Source organism: Lissotriton vulgaris, chromosome 2_1 (genome assembly GCF_964263255.1).
Source record: "Lissotriton vulgaris chromosome 2_1, aLisVul1.2, whole genome shotgun sequence".
Classification (NCBI taxonomy): domain Eukaryota; kingdom Metazoa; phylum Chordata; class Amphibia; order Caudata; family Salamandridae; genus Lissotriton; species Lissotriton vulgaris.
This window is the reverse complement of record NC_141687.1, coordinates 344,631,589-344,648,225: the sequence shown is the minus strand read 5'-3', so window position 1 is coordinate 344,648,225 and position 16,637 is coordinate 344,631,589. Positions and strand designations below refer to the sequence as shown.

General features: G+C 44.1%; 1 protein-coding gene across 2 annotated transcripts in view; it reads left to right on the top strand.

Moving 5' to 3' along the window:
- TAOK1 (TAO kinase 1) overlaps positions 1-16,637 on the top strand; it is a 1,246,355-nt gene that overhangs the window by 188,915 nt on the left and 1,040,803 nt on the right. For both annotated transcript variants that reach the window (XM_086955104.1, XM_086955103.1), the window contains exon 2: positions 11,100-11,330. In XM_086955104.1, the coding sequence (XP_086811230.1) occupies positions 11,199-11,330 (132 nt within the window). In that variant the 5' untranslated portion in view covers positions 11,100-11,198. The remainder of the gene's footprint in view (positions 1-11,099; positions 11,331-16,637) is intronic.

The window sequence follows — 16,637 nt, the reverse complement described above, 5'->3', positions numbered from 1 at the left end:
AGGGTGGACGCACGGACGTGGGGGATGAGGGTGGACGCACGGACGTGGGGGATGAGGGTGGACGCATGGATGTGGGGGATGAGGGTGGACGCACGGACGTGGGGGATGAGGATGGACGCACGGACATGGGGCATGAGGATGGACGCACGGACGTGGGGCATGAGGATGGACGCACGGACGTGGGGCATGAGGAGGGACGCACGGACGTGGGGGGTGAGGAGGGACGCACAGACGTGGGGGGTGAGGAGGGACGCACAGACGTGGGGGGAGGAGGGACGCACAGATGTGGGGGGTGAAGAGGGACGCACAGGCGTGGGGGTGAGGAGGGACGCACGGACATCGGTGGGTGAAGATGGACGCTTGCATGACAGGATGAGAACTGGCACACGGACAAGCGTGTGAGGCCGGATGCACTTACGGGGGTGATGGACGAACAAGGGGGGGATGATGATGATGGACGAACGAGGGGGTGATGATGGACGAACGAGAGGATGGTGGTCGACGACCGAGGGGGGGGAGGTGATGATGGGTGGACGACGGATGGGTGATGATGGGTGGACGACGGATGGGTGATGATGGGTGATGATGGGTGGACGACGGATGGGTGATGATGGGTGGACGACGGATGGGTGATGATAGGTGGACGACGGTTGGGTGATGATGGGTGGACGACGGATGGGTGATGATGGGTGGACGACGGAGAGGTGATGATGGGTGGACGACGGAGGGCTGATGATGGGTGGATGACGCAGAGGTGATGGGTGGACGACAGAGGGCTGATGATGGGTGGACGACGGAGGGCTGATGATGGCTGGACGACGGAGGGCTGATGATGGCTGGCCGACGGAGGGCTGATGATGGCTGGACGACGGAGGGCTGATGATGGCTGGACGACGGAGGGCTGATGATGGCTGGCCGACGGAGGGCTGATGATGGCTGGCCGACGGAGGGCTGATGATGGCTGGCCGACGGAGGGCTGATGATGGCTGGCCGACGGAGGGCTGATGATGGCTGGCCGACGGAGGGCTGATGATGGCTGGCCGACGGAGGGCTGATGATGGCTGGACGACGGAGGGCTGATGATGGCTGGACGACGGAGGGCTGATGATGGCTGGACGACGGAGGGCTGATGATGGCTGGACGACGGAGGGCTGATGATGGCTGGACGACGGAGGGCTGATGATGGCTGGACGACGGAGGGCTGATGATGGCTGGACGACGGAGGGCTGATGATGGCTGGACGACGGAGGGCTGATGATGGCTGGACGACGGAGGGCTGATGATGGCTGGACGACGGAGGGCTGCTGATGGGTGGACGACGGAGGGGTGCTGATGGGTGGACGACGGAGGGGTGCTGATGGGTGGACGACGGAGGGGTGCTGATGGGTGGACGACGGAGGGGTTCTGAATGGTGGACGACGTAAGGGTGCTGATGGGTGGACGACGTAAGGGTGCTGATGGGTGGACGACGTAAGGGTGCTGATGGGTGGACGACGTAAGGGTGCTGATGGGTGGACGACGTAAGGGTGCTGATGGGTGGACGACGTAAGGGTGCTGATGGACGGATAAGAGGTGAGGACGGGCTCGCGGGCAAAGGGGTGCCGGGCGAAGGGGTGAGGACGGACTCGCGGGCGAAGGGGTGAGGACGGACTCGCGGGCAAAGGGGTGAGGACGGACTCGCGGGCGAAGGGGTGAGGACGGACTCGCGGGCGAAGGGGTGAGGACGGACTCGCGGGCGATGGGGCGAGGACGGACGCACGTACAAGGAGGTTGATGATGGATGCACGGACGGGGTGCTGACAGACGGACGAGCAATTGCAATATTGAAAGAAATAATTTCTTCAGATTTGTTTTTGAAAATGTTTTGTGAGGCAAAAGGGTGCTCCAACAATACGAGATATTCAAAGAAGGGGATTGGCCCAGCAGGTTTGGGGAAGGAAGGTAGGGCCGATTAATACTAAACAAAGAGGGTGTACCTTCACAACCACTTAGTTTGAAAAATTAATTAGAACGGAAATAAACGCAAATCAATCCGTTATTCCTAGCCTTTGACTTTGGCTAATTAGTATTTAATTATTCAACACTTTTATAAAAAGAAGGACATGTAATCAACTCAACAGAGAATACATTATTGGTGATGTCCTACTAAGAATACACAAAGCGACTAAAGAAATCACAAATCAATTATACACATTTACAAAAAAGAATATACACAAAAATCACAAATCTTAACAACAACATCAACAACTATAACATGTAGTGATCTAATCATCTACCTGGTGAAAACAGTTGGAATATGATGAAATCATTCTTGCATATTTACACAATTCATGAAAAAGGAAAATGCAACTGTTATAAGTACAATTACAAATTGATGCAAAGATTTCTATCATTCGAGATTCAAGCTATACTTAATAAAGTGGCCGACGCGTTTCAAGTCTCGGTTTTTGGAATTACCGGACTCTCATCAGGGCTGGATGAGTCTTTCGGAAGAAAGCCAACTGTTTACAAGAAAAATAAAGAAACTGATTGGAACTACTCTTCCCAGACAGTCTATAACACAAAGCAGTTATTTGAACTTGAAGGAATGTTTCATACCTGGTCAGTGACCAGCGGGACTTTAGGCGTCTCCTGTTAAACGTTTATGCAGTGCTCACCTGTAATTAACAAGGTGACAGAGGCTAAGTCGATTTTAGGACAATATAGAAACCTAACAAGGTTTAGTGAAAAAGCGGGATTTACCTAGTGTAGGATCACACAGGGCATACCGTCTCCAATTCTCCGTGCTCTAAGGGACAACGTGGCAAATTTTTGGATCAACTCTAGTGAAAAAATATTGAAAAACAAAACCTAACGTTAGATTCTGCATGCGACTGCTGATGGGCGCGTGAAGCGCTCGACAGACCAGTACTTACGTGAGTGAATAATGCATTCATGTCACGAGTTAGGTGGGTGCGGGACAGCGCCGATATTAGGGTTCTGAAAAAGGAAAAAGAATTCCAGTTGGAAGAAAACCGCCAACCGAGTGAAGACTCGTCAGCGTGTCTAATATTTAATGAAAGCGGCAGAGCGCGCTTACCTTCCACAATTCCCAGAATCCACTTACATGACTAGGTGGCTAAGCCCCGCCCCCGTCACGTGATTCCTCTCTGTAGTTACCAAGTAGGAACGAAGAAGGTAGCATGGAGGTCGGTCCTCGCTTTGACTGAGTAGGAGACATTCATCTTTGAGATTTAACCACAATTGGAAGGTAAGCGCGCTCTGCCGCTTTCATTAAATATTAGACACGCTGACGAGTCTTCACTCGGTTGGCGGTTTTCTTCCAACTGGAATTCTTTTTCCTTTTTCAGAACCCTAATATCGGCGCTGTCCCGCACCCACCTAACTCGTGACATGAATGCATTATTCACTCACGTAAGTACTGGTCTGTCGAGCGCTTCACGCGCCCATCAGCAGTCGCATGCAGAATCTAACGTTAGGTTTTGTTTTTCAATATTTTTTCACTAGAGTTGATCCAAAAATTTGCCACGTTGTCCCTTAGAGCACGGAGAATTGGAGACGGTATGCCCTGTGTGATCCTACACTAGGTAAATCCCGCTTTTTCACTAAACCTTGTTAGGTTTCTATATTGTCCTAAAATCGACTTAGCCTCTGTCACCTTGTTAATTACAGGTGAGCACTGCATAAACGTTTAACAGGAGACGCCTAAAGTCCCGCTGGTCACTGACCAGGTATGAAACATTCCTTCAAGTTCAAATAACTGCTTTGTGTTATAGACTGTCTGGGAAGAGTAGTTCCAATCAGTTTCTTTATTTTTCTTGTAAACAGTTGGCTTTCTTCCGAAAGACTCATCCAGCCCTGATGAGAGTCCGGTAATTCCAAAAACCGAGACTTGAAACGCGTCGGCCACTTTATTAAGTATAGCTTGAATCTCGAATGATAGAAATCTTTGCATCAATTTGTAATTGTACTTATAACAGTTGCATTTTCCTTTTTCATGAATTGTGTAAATATGCAAGAATGATTTCATCATATTCCAACTGTTTTCACCAGGTAGATGATTAGATCACTACATGTTATAGTTGTTGATGTTGTTGTTAAGATTTGTGATTTTTGTGTATATTCTTTTTTGTAAATGTGTATAATTGATTTGTGATTTCTTTAGTCGCTTTGTGTATTCTTAGTAGGACATCACCAATAATGTATTCTCTGTTGAGTTGATTACATGTCCTTCTTTTTATAAAAGTGTTGAATAATTAAATACTAATTAGCCAAAGTCAAAGGCTAGGAATAACGGATTGATTTGCGTTTATTTCCGTTCTAATTAATTTTTCAAACTAAGTGGTTGTGAAGGTACACCCTCTTTGTTTAGTACCAACAATACGAGAAGCATAAGAAGAACTTTATAAAGTTTTCTCAAAGTCTACCAGCGATGGAAACTGCTCTCCAAGAAAATAACGATCTCAGTACAAAACAATCTATTCAATAACGATTCATGCCAGACCCCTTCTTCTCACAGGCCAATTATGCGTTGTATCAACAATACAAGGTGGTCCAGGTGGAATGAATGATTGCATCCTTCATCCTTAAGGATCTAGTTTTGGAACATACATTGTTATCATTCTCAGTTTGAATTCATATAAATCTATTCTTGAGAAATATTCTGCTCTAGTTTTTCATAAGAATTGGTTGTGGGAGAGCCCTTCATTTGACGGTCATGGAAAAATTGCTCATAGTCTATTCAAGGCCATCTGTCAGGCGGCTAGCTAATTTTGATCTCTGTTCTTTGTGGGAAGAGGGCTTCAATGTTGGAGACAGATTTTATCTGGTTGCAGGTTATGTAGTTAAACTTTTCTCCTGGAGATAGGTGTTCCTTAGTCTGTTTGAAAGCTTATATACACCGCCAAATGCATTATCCTTCGACGAATTGCTGAAACTTGGTAGATTTGCACTGCTGTTTTCCAATGTAGTTATTCATATTGACAGCAGATTTCAATTTAAAAAATGTGCTTTGTCATTTTGATCAATTTTCACATAATCAACTACTTCGTTTTTTTTAATACCAAATGTCTAGTCTGTAGAATATAGTAAAACTGATAGATCCAATCAGGTGCTTTCAATGCTAGTGCAATGTAATAGTCAGTTGTAATGGTCTCTTTTCAATAGATTGTCCAACAGTTGCAACCTTTTGTACCTATAGATTATTCCTTTGCTTCTATTGAGCAGTTAAATTTAAAGATTTTAAGGCTGTAGATTTTGAAACCAGTGAGCATGTATCTATGGAGATAACATTGAAGGAGCAATGTACAAATCAGATCTCTACCTTAGAGAGAAATGTGGTCTGTACTTCTATTATTGTAGTCTCCATTACGGAAGATAAGCATTCAGAATTAGTTAGGATTAAAATTGGTAAATTATTGATAGGCCCTGATGGCTCTTGTGATGTTGAGTGGGATAATCGGATTAGTAAAGAGTATTAAACTGTTTAAAGGCCAATTATGACCCCGAAAATATTTTGAATGCAAACAAAATGAGGCATTTTCAGGAGTGGTTTGATTAAAACAGTTTTCCACTAAAAAGGGAGTTAAAAAAAAACAAAATATGAGAGCTATGATATTAAACAAGATATTAATTATCTGTAAAATAAACATCACTCGTTTCTATTACACTAAAGAGTTTAGGAAATTCATCGGTGTCAAATGCAGTAACAGGACAGCAAGGTTGTAACATGCCAGTTTGATGGTCCTTTACATTTTTTGCCTATCAGGGGAAGTGAACCTTATCTTGTCCCACCCACCTGAGACTTTGACGTCCGGAATCATATACTTGCTTACTTGCAAGATGGCATTCTTGATGATAGTCACGCCTGTCATAAGGCTCAGTGAGCTTCAAGCTCTTTCATCTGATGAGTCTTGTGCAGTCTTTCGCAAGGGCATGGTTGATTTTGGGACTAATTCTAAAGGGACTGACTGAATTTCATCAAATTAAGAAATGTTGTTACCCGAGCTGAAGAAACTATGCCCACATTATTTTCAAATGGTTTGACCCTTTTCCTGGAAAGAAAAAAGTCCTTTAGATCCTCTGAGTATTTGTTTTTGGTGGCAAATGGGGACCTTTCGCTAGGCAGCAAAGTTGATGCAGTCACTATTGCCAGGTGGATAGATTGTTCCATTACTAAATTGTAAGGCATATTAGGAGTCCAGGCTGCTCGGCAAATTCAGTGACTATCTACCAAAGCAAAGGGAGCCTGGGTAGGCCACACATTAGTTGCACACATGTAAGGACGGTATGTAGGCTACTCTGCATGCTTTTTGCAAGAAGTTCTTCTGACACATCTTATTAAAAAGATGTTTCCTTTTTTAAGGAAGGTCTGCATGATCAATTTGCTTGAAACCTGATTGCGTATATGGAAGTTGGGAAATAAGATTTCCAGGCAGTTGGAAAGGAGTGATCGAAGACTACACCTTAATGGTAATTCATGCAAACTCCAATTTTGCTTCTCTCTCCTTTCCAGCCAATTCTTCAATAAACATGCTATGCTTAGGAACCTGCATTTCACAAGAGGCAAGTAGGAACTTGGTGTGGTGGTTGGTGACTCGTGGGGCGATCACTTATGGAGGGCTCAAATTCTTTTGAAGTGACTGTTTGTGATTCTTCTTTCTGTTCTGCCTACTTGTTCATAGATTTTTTAAATCTGTTTTAAAGAAAGAAGAGCAAGGACTAAAAAGTACAAGATATGACACTATGGTGGCTTTCCCTAGTTTAACCATGTTGTGCTTTAAGGGATTAAGAGACTCTTATTTTCCAGTCGGAGACCAAATATCCTTTTTCAAGAGCAAGTACTGTGCGACTCCTATAATCCCAGATAGGCATTGTGCCAACCCTGATTCTCTATTGCCTATCCCCTCACCTGACTGGGCTCTTCAGCTCTCTTTCCTGAATGGAAGCATGCAAGAACTGTTCTCATAGTACAGCTGGTTAAGTTGTAGAGCGTAGAGTTGGTTTAGGAACGTTAACGGGTGCATTATAAATCTTGTGATAGACTGCATGCTAGTCAGGCTTTGAGGGTTACTCTAATGCAATTGGTAGATATTTATACACATGTCAAACTATAACTGTCCAATTCAGAATTCAATTAATCGTATCCCAATATTGAGAAATAGTGTTTTGCAGCACTCCAGACTGTTGACTGCATACTAATCAGAATGTTGCCTCCTCTGTGTCTCTCAATCTGCAAACTCCTTTGCTTGATAATTCAAAGAGAAGTTATTGTCCTGCTCCACTGCTCTCTAAATCGAGGGTCATTCTAGCGCTCTGATCCTTTGGTTTGCCTTAGCTTGCCTCAAATATTTGATCACATGCTGTGAGTAGGCTCTTCTGTTTTTGGAAGTGAATTAGAAAAGGAAGGCTTGCTTGATATGTCAGCAGTTCTCATCTACTGTGACCTCAGCCCCTTAGACTCATTATCCTTGTATGAATAATGCTGTGACGTTTGTATGAATTCCTTACGAGACCCTGAGAGGCTTTCATTGCATTAAGGATAGGGGAAATTATCAGCTCTCATTCAATCCCTGACCTACCCTTTTGCTGCACAGTGGGATTGTGACACAAGTGAGCAGCTAAAATTGAAAGGCACCTAAACAACTCCTGTAGGTGAACTTGGTATCTGTGTATGGAATCCGGGAAATGACAGCCCCAACAAGCATTGGCAGGACCAATAGCTTTTACCTTTATAATGTGAGGGTCAAGCCAATGCTTCCTTATAAAGCATTATTTGAAAAAAAGTAAAAGAAAAATAATTCAAAATACTGCCGTAAAAGCATACACATATTTTAAAGTACTTCTTAAGGTATAGTTTCAATCTTTAAAAGTAGCACGGTTTATTATTGAAAAACGTTTTCACTGAGAACTCCTAAGAGAATAGAAAAAGAATAAGCAATGTCTGAATTGTTAGAAAAACACTTGCCGAGGTATAACTTGCACTTGATAACACTCAGAACAGAAGAAAATGCTCCAGGCATTTGATCCTATAGTAGCAGAGTTAGCAAATTTATAGAAATCCAGGAGAAGAGGAATCTCATTTTCTGTGATGCGAAGTATACCTTCTGCCTAAAATACTAGCTGAGTAAGTGCAGGAGCTAGCAACTCCTCAAAAACTTTACACGTCCTTGTGTGCCATGACTTGAGCTTTCAAGTAGTATATGGAATGCAGAAGAGAAAACAAAAACAGAACAACCCTTAAAACTGCTCTTTAGTCACATTAGTTTTTCTATTAGGTTGTGTTCTTTATTGCTTACTCTTTCGAGTTCAGTTTGACCTATCAATAAGTCCATCACGTGATTTTCTTTCCAAATCATGTACCTCAAAACTGCTTTTTTCGTAAATTCTTTTGAATTAGCTAGTTTACAAGAGCATTGTGTAAAAGTAGTATATTGACAGTTTTGTATGCAGATTGTTAATAAAGTATTTTCATATTCATTTCTCTTATAGTGCCCCTGAAGAAGGGAGTTCCAGAAATGCATTGGGCCTTTTAGTTCAACAGTGATTAAGTCAACTAGTTCTATCAGTAAACGTTCATCGTTGGTTGTTTTTGAATGTATCAACACTGTATTTACTTATGATTGTTGTTCATTTTCAAAGCACATAATTTCACAGAAAATATATTGACAACTTCAATATAAGTGTACATTGATATATTTTGTCTGTATTGATTATTTGATACCCTGACCAAAGCACAGTTTATTGCTTTATCATTGTCATACTTTATATCAGTAGTGCTTTTGGCATACTAGTGGTGATCCCACCAGATGTTGTTCTCTCAAATGAGGCTGGCTGCCTTTCGACCAAACAGCACACACACATAGTTTAAGTAGCTGAACTCAAGAAAAATTTTAGCATAAAATCAGGAGTGCGCAGGCAATTTTCACATAGTGTTGACATTTGTGCCACGCTAGGGTAACGCGGGCTATGTACACGTGGAATGTTAACTCCGCTCACGTGGCACCAAAAAGTGCAAACTGCCTACAGCCAAACGTGGAATGAGAGAATGGCAAAGTGTCTTTGGGTGGGCATGGGTCAGTGGATGTGTCTCGGACAGCGGGAGAGGAGACACGGACAGCGGGAGGGGGGCGGGAGAGGAGACACGGACAGCGGGAGGGGGGGCGGGAGAGGAGACACGGACAGCGGGAGAGGAGACACGGACAGAAGGCAACAAGCACTCACCTGGACTTCACACGTTATGTTTAAATGCTACATTGTGCTTGGTAGCCTCCCGGGCTGTGGGTTTTGCAAGGTCTGCGGTCTGATGCTGAACTGCACAGTGACAATGTGTCTTCTCTCGACGTTCCCAGAGCATCCTATAACTGCTGGCAGCCAAGATTTAGTCTTCATCTGACGGCTTTTTTAGCTGCTCTCCCATTGAGTTAGAGCCATATTTCCGCTGTTGAACCTTCTTAATAAGCATTACTGCAGGCGTCTCAAAACTCGAGCCTGCGTCAACCTTCCCATAAACTTTTCAAAGTGGGCATTTCTTGAAAGGGCCAAGAAAAAAAGTTGAGCGAAATTGAGAAAAACCGTACGTTTGAATGAGTACATTTAAAAGGGTTCTGTACTGGAAAGTGAATAAGTGAGAGAGAATTCAATTGAGAAACCCAAAACGCAAACTTGACATCAGTATATTATTAATTGGTCTTGCACACACCTTAAAAGAATTTTGCCTGGTAGCAGCCTATTTGCGGGTGGGAGAGGGGGGAGGTGGGAGAGGGGGGAGGTGGGAGAGGGGGAGGTGGGGGAGGGGGAGGTGGGGGAGGGAAGGCATTATCCATTTTTTTAATGTGAACTTCTTGTTGTAGATCACATCCTCGGACACCTCCAGAGTTGAATGATCGCGCTTTAGAATGAATGCTCTCGGTGCAGGAGAGTAAACCAGTGCGCCTCGGCTGGCGGTGCTGGCCTCGCGGCGCACGTCTTTGTTTTCTGATGGTCCCCGAGCTGCACTCTCTGCATCCTTGGGTTGTAAATCCGGACCCAGATTAAAACGTATCCTTTTCCTAGAAATGCCGGATCGCTGTTTACGTTTCCTGAAGGGCACACAAGGTCACGTGGCTTCTAGGCGCACGCCAAATATGGTGAATTGTAAATCGGACGGCGCTATCTCTAACCTTTCGCGTGTTACTGGAGGGAGGAAAGTCAAGGATGATTTTCAAAGTGTTTTATATTATCTTTTCACCTTTTACCGCAGAACATTTGTGGATTTTGGTGAAATCTGCGAACTTTCGAAGCGAAAGTTGGGAGGGGGGTGGGAGCGGGACGAAGGAGAGCTGCGGGCGGAGGGTGGGAGCCCTTTGCTGAAGCCATTTAGGTCCGGACACCAAAAGTGCCACGAAGGCTCACCAGGGACCGAAGAGCTGCGGGCAGAGGGAGGGGGGTAGGAGCGGGAGAAGGAGAGCTGCGGGCGGAGGGAGGGGGTGGGAGCGGGACGGAGGAGAGCTGCGGAGGGAGGGGGGACTAGCAGAGCAGCTCTGGAAACCACCACCGTCTTTCTCCGAGGCAAAGCAGAAATGCCTCGGAGAAAGCATGGTATTTTTCGCATTTGGGGCGTGTGTTTTGTTGTTCTGAGTAACGGGCGACGTCACTGTCTAAAGAACAGCAAAACTTACGCCCCCAAATCCGAAAAAGACGGAGCCTATTCGGAGGGACGGCTCTCTACTCCAATGGCTGGCCTCCATTTAGGAAGCCAGCCAATGGAGGGAGAGCCAAAAAGAGGGAGGGATAAAGCAGCCCTCTTACTGACAATAATTCTCGGACTTCCGGTCTGCCTTCGGCAGACCGGATATTACCGAGACCTAAAAAGGGGTCAGTGAGAAATTATGTAAGTTCGATCTTTTAAGCACCTTGCCTTTCTAGCTGTAAACTCCATTGGTAAAGTGAACTGTATGATATCTTTACATCAAGTACATGTAAATAAATTGGGATGGACATGTTGCATGCATATTCACTGACATTTGAGCTTCACTACTGGCCATAGTTGATTTTTTTCAGTTCCTTGCCCATCTTCTTGAAATGTACTTCTCTGAACTTATTCTGTTTTTCTTTGGCAGTTGTCCATGCAGGAAAAAGAACCACCGTTCACACAGATGAACCACATCTTGATGCCACATTTTAAACCCAGATAGTCTGGCGGCTCTCTGCCCAGCAGGATGCCGTCGACCAACCGTGCTGGAAGCTTGAAAGACCCAGAAATAGCAGACCTTTTCTTCCGGGACGATCCAGAGAAGCTTTTCTCTGATCTCCGGGAAATTGGACATGGAAGCTTTGGAGCGGTTTATTTCGTAAGTGCCTTTAGGTTGTCTAATAATTAAGTGCCTTCACTGGCAGTCTGTTGTGTTGATTCTTGAATTTTCTGTGGCACTGTTTTAACTCGGTGTAGCAACTGCCTTCTCTTGCTGCCTTATTTCGCCATGCTTTGCAAATATGACCTAGAAATATACCCATGACCTGTGTGATCCACTACCAGCAAATGATTTGTGACTGCCAAAGTTATGATATTTAGTGGTTTCCTTAAATATTGTGCGAGACTGGAAATCACATAAGGTGAAAGTTTTCAGACGCTAGTGATAAGGGTAGCTAAATGTGTTTACAGTCGTACTCAAAAAGGTTAATAAAAGTATGTAATAAAGCGAGTAATTTTAAATAAAGTTATATGTTTAAATAGCACCTTAGTGGTACCGCAAACACATTTCATGAAAGAACATCAGTAAGTGCGCACAATAAACTATGAGCTGAAGGGTATTGGTTTTGTAATCTAGGTTAGTAAGGCAAATCTGTTCGAAGTACAGTTCAGGATTATTATAAATACAAAGAGTGCTTCAAATATAGTTTTAGATTCACTTTTGTATGACTATTAAGAAAGTTATCCCAGATTGGTGCTCCTACATAATAACGTAATTGGATTACAGGTCGGTGAGACTGTTATTGTTTGCTCCTTACTACCTACAGTGAAGGGGATTCTCTGTTCAGATCTTCCCAAAAACATTTTGAAATATGGGCTGTCTGGGTCTCCTCTTGCCACATAAACTCAGTTATTAACCCCTTCCGTGCGGGCGGTTTTCCCCGCCCATGCTGACTCCGCCTTGCGCGGGCGGAGTCATGACGGAACGGTTCCGTCATCCGCACAGCTCACCCGTAGTGCATGACGGAACCGTTCCGTCAGCAGCATGGAAGGGGTTAAACTTCCACTATCTGGGGAAGCTTTAAACACACCCTTTCTTGTGTCATGCTAAACCCCGAGCTATCCAAAATGGATTGCACTGGTTCCTCCACTCTGTCTCTCACCATGCACAACCCTGCTACCACACATGTTTTACATACATTGCCTTCTCAATAAGACACATATTGAAAAATTTTCTAAATCGCAAAAGTTGTAGCAGATTGCTGGGTTTCAGTACCTCTTTGGATGAACGGCATTTAACTATTAGACAACAATGTGAATATCCGCAGCCATTACAAACTGAGTAGTAAAAAAACATGAAATTAAGTATTAGACCACATAAAAAAAGCTGCTTTAAGCAGAGCGTAATGATTACATTTCAAAGTTTTATTGATAAGGCACTTTCACAATGCCAATTGTTAATCGACATGCTAGAAGAGCACATTGAAAACAATTTGAAAAACTACATAGGAAGGATGACTCAATGATTTAAAGGCCTATTGATGCAATATGTTAGGATAGGCAGCGCTAACTTCGCATTCCATCCTTTCAACTAAATTCAAGTAAATTTCGTAGTGGTAACACCTGCTATTTGCTAAGAAAAGTCAGATCTGCAGGGTTATATGAAAAGTTATTTGAAGAGCTTAGACGGTTCAGCAAGAAAAATTCTAGAAGAGAGTATGTTTGCTTTTCAAAGTGGCTCAGGGGTCATAATAGCATTATGTACATGTTTGAGTACTAGCTAGCACAAAAAGGAATTGCTTGTTTAAAGTAGCAAGTCCTAATTTAAGGGATAATAGTTTAACAATTGGTGGGAGACTAAGCAAGATGTTAATTTTATTGATTGGGTAAACTTTGAGAGTATTGTATTTGAGAGTATCGTATTTTTGAGATGGTACACTCCTTTACTTTCTCTAATGAGGTTGCCCACAGAGTTAAATAAGTATTGTATGCTAAACCAAGGGAGGAGGTAGAGTTAAAAACATGTAAAGTAAAAGAGGTACTTCTCAGCTGAGGGACCTGTGACTTTCTGCCATTCGTTTGCTCCTTAGTATGTTGAACCCTCACCCACCTAGGTGACAGATTCACCATTGTGCCTTCTTCTTACCACCATTTTTGAAATTGTCTTCAATGGGGGCACGTGTCTCTGGTGGCACGCTTCTTTTGTAATGGAGCCAACAGGGTTTTATTCAAACGTTCAGTAAGAAGCACTAGAAACATTTGCAGTGAAACACTGGCTGGGTGTCTCAAGAGACACAAAGAACTGAATGGGTCTAATTTGAAACTAAAATTGTGCATCATAGCAACTTAATTGATAATCATGAATATTAAAATACAACTACTGCATGCAGGGACCCAGGAACACCTGTAATCCCATATACCAGATTGGGTTAGAATTAGGCCTAGGGGAAATTTTTATTATTTCACAATTTCTTGTTGAACGACATTCTAGAAATTACTTGGGATTTTGCATTGTGCAATTTCACATAAATTTAGGATGGACCCAGAAAATGTTCCAGTAACAGGCCTTTTTCCCTGGAACCATTGTCCTACTGGTATCTCCGGGTCCTTTTACCAGAAGCATGCACATTTTGTTCTAGAAGCATAATTGTATGAAATGTTATGGAAGTTCACAGAAATATCTGTTTTCACCTACCATTAGTTCGAGTGTGTCCCAGAGCACATGCCACTGGTTTACACTATTTGCAAGCATTCATATCCATACCGTGGGTAGGGTCTAGACTAAGTAACAAAAAAGTACCAAGCTGTCACATTTAGGGTGCTATATTTGTTTCAACAGTCTAAAAAATAGTCTTGCGTATTTATTTAGATTTTTACAACTTTTTTTGCAAGTTCATTTTATTAATGGAGCATATCATTCCATAAGAGACACCACCTTCACCAATTTTTTCACACATATATACAAAATGTACAAAACATACAGTTTACATAAACAATATTTACGAAAAACAACATAAACAAAGTTGCATTCAGGTTGAGTCAGTGCTTATTGTCCTCTTAAATCTATTCTTGGGAATGTTGTTGTACAATTTGTAGTCTTTATGATACGATGCAGGTGCCAGAAACACAGGGGGTAACAGAAAGGATACATAGCATACTCCAGACCATCTAACAGGTAGTTGGTAATATCCGTTATTGCCACAGACAAAATAAGTACTATGCGAAGATATAAAGCTGCTGTTATTGGCACCTTCAATAGTCAAAACCATAGTACACTCACTTCTTCCTACTGGAATTCTCCCAACACTGCCTATTAGCTCTAGTAACAGAAATCACAAATGGTTCATTGTTCTTAATAGTTCGCATATTTGGGAAAACATAAGGCATAGAAATAATCTCAGGTCGATATTCCACCCATTCCCATTTAGTCCCTTCAGCTAGAGGATAACCTTCTTCCTCTGGGTAACATACTTTATTGAGATGATAATTGATCCGACCTACTGCAGCTCTTCCAGAAGCAATTACAAGTGCAAACCAAGCTTGGCAAGAACCATTGTGCGAAAAGGGAAGAGGAATAAACTACCCAAGTGCGGATCGCGTACAGTTCATGTGAGCCAGGCGCGTGCACAGGAATTCGCTCTCCCTACCCCTCCCACAAAGCAAGACAAGACAAGAACATCAAAGCGACCACGGCTGCTCTGATTCCATTTGCCACCAGCCACTTCACGCGCTCCGCAGGTCATAAACAGGAATAAGGACCCTACATTACACAGCAGTAAATGGAAAAACAATATTAATTAAGACAGTATAAGGCGAGCGCAGCGTTAAACACTAAAGGCTTGCTGCAGAGTCAATGTGCATTTTTTGTAGCTTTGCCTAATTTCTGTACCTCGTTATACAATGAAAAATGTGTCTAGCCCCAAGTAATCAATTCAGAACAATAAACAGATTTCTTAGGTTGAAGGACCTACATTTTACGGGAAAAAAATCCATGCATTTTACTGTAATAAACGCCGTGCAGCGCAGAATGTATCATGTGCTAAAATGCACTCTGCAGTTATGGTAAATATTTTTCAAAGGTAAAATATAAGCTGAATGTTCTATTTTTCTGGCAAGCGGAGCACGATTATTGTTGCAAATGGCACACTGAATTGAAAATGCATATACCTATTCAAAAACAACACATACGTAACTTCCTTAAAATATTCCTTATTTCAAGAGACTCAGCTATTGATTAAAATAAGCACAATTCTTTAAAAAAAAAACAAAGCGCAGAAGTTAAGAAAGAACAAAGGAAGGAGAGACGAAAATTCAAGGCACAAAGACTTACAAGCCTGCCTTACTCCCCCCTCTTCACTCATTCTCACCTCCCCCAGCACACGTCTGACACCCCTCCTCAATGCTCATTACCGCCCCTCCCCCTCCAACGAGAGATGGAACAAAGAAGGCCCTCTGGGTGATATCGCCAAATGTTCTCTCCCTCGCCTTCTCTGAAAACCTGAAGCCCCAGCTTCCTCTGTCCTCGCTGTATTTCGCTTACATTTGGGGAGGGAGTCATTACTTGCCGAGAAACCCATCCGTTCACTTCATCCAAAACCCTTATAAAGTGTAAGGACAGTGACTGAACGTAACAAGCATTTGCAACCACTCTACCGCCCTCACTCTACCACCCTAACTCTACCACTCTACCGCCCTCACTCTACCCCTCTACAGCCCTGACTCTACCACTCTACCGCCCTGACTCTACCACCCTCACTCTACCGCCCTCACTCTACCGCCCTCACTCTCTCTACCGCCCTCACTCGCTCTACCGCCCTCACTCGCTCTACCGCCCTCACGCGCTCTACCGCCCTCACGCGCTCTACCGCCCTCACGCGCTCTACCGCCCTCACGCGCTCTACCGCCCTCACTCGCTCTACCGCCCTCACTCGCTCTACCGCCCTCACTCGCTCTACCACCCGCACTCGCTCTACCGCCCTCACTCGCTCTACCGCCCTCACTCTCTACCGCCCTTTACAGACCACCGGGCCCTTTGGGTTCCTTCCTGGAAGATCTGCAGACAGCTGTCTCTGAGTTGGTGCTGACCTCACAGCATTGCGTCATGGCTGGTGATTTCAACTTCCACCTTGACGTCGCGGACGACCCGGATGCGGTTAAACTGTTGGATATTACATCTCCACTGGGATTGATACCGTTCGTGTCGGGGCCAACTCATGAGAAGGGGCATACCCTGGATCAGGTGTTTTCGTCTGTCCCTCTTATGGAGGTTGACACCCTGCCGGTGCTCTGGTCCGATCACAGGCTGATCAGATTTTCGGTGCTGGAGAGTGCGCGGCCGGATAACAGTGCCTCGGTCTTGTCTAGACCGGCCTCGAGAGCGCTGCACAGAGTGACACCTGACATGCTGGAACAGGCGCTTCTGGATCACCCATGCCATCTTTCGGGCGATCTGGATAGCGACACTGAG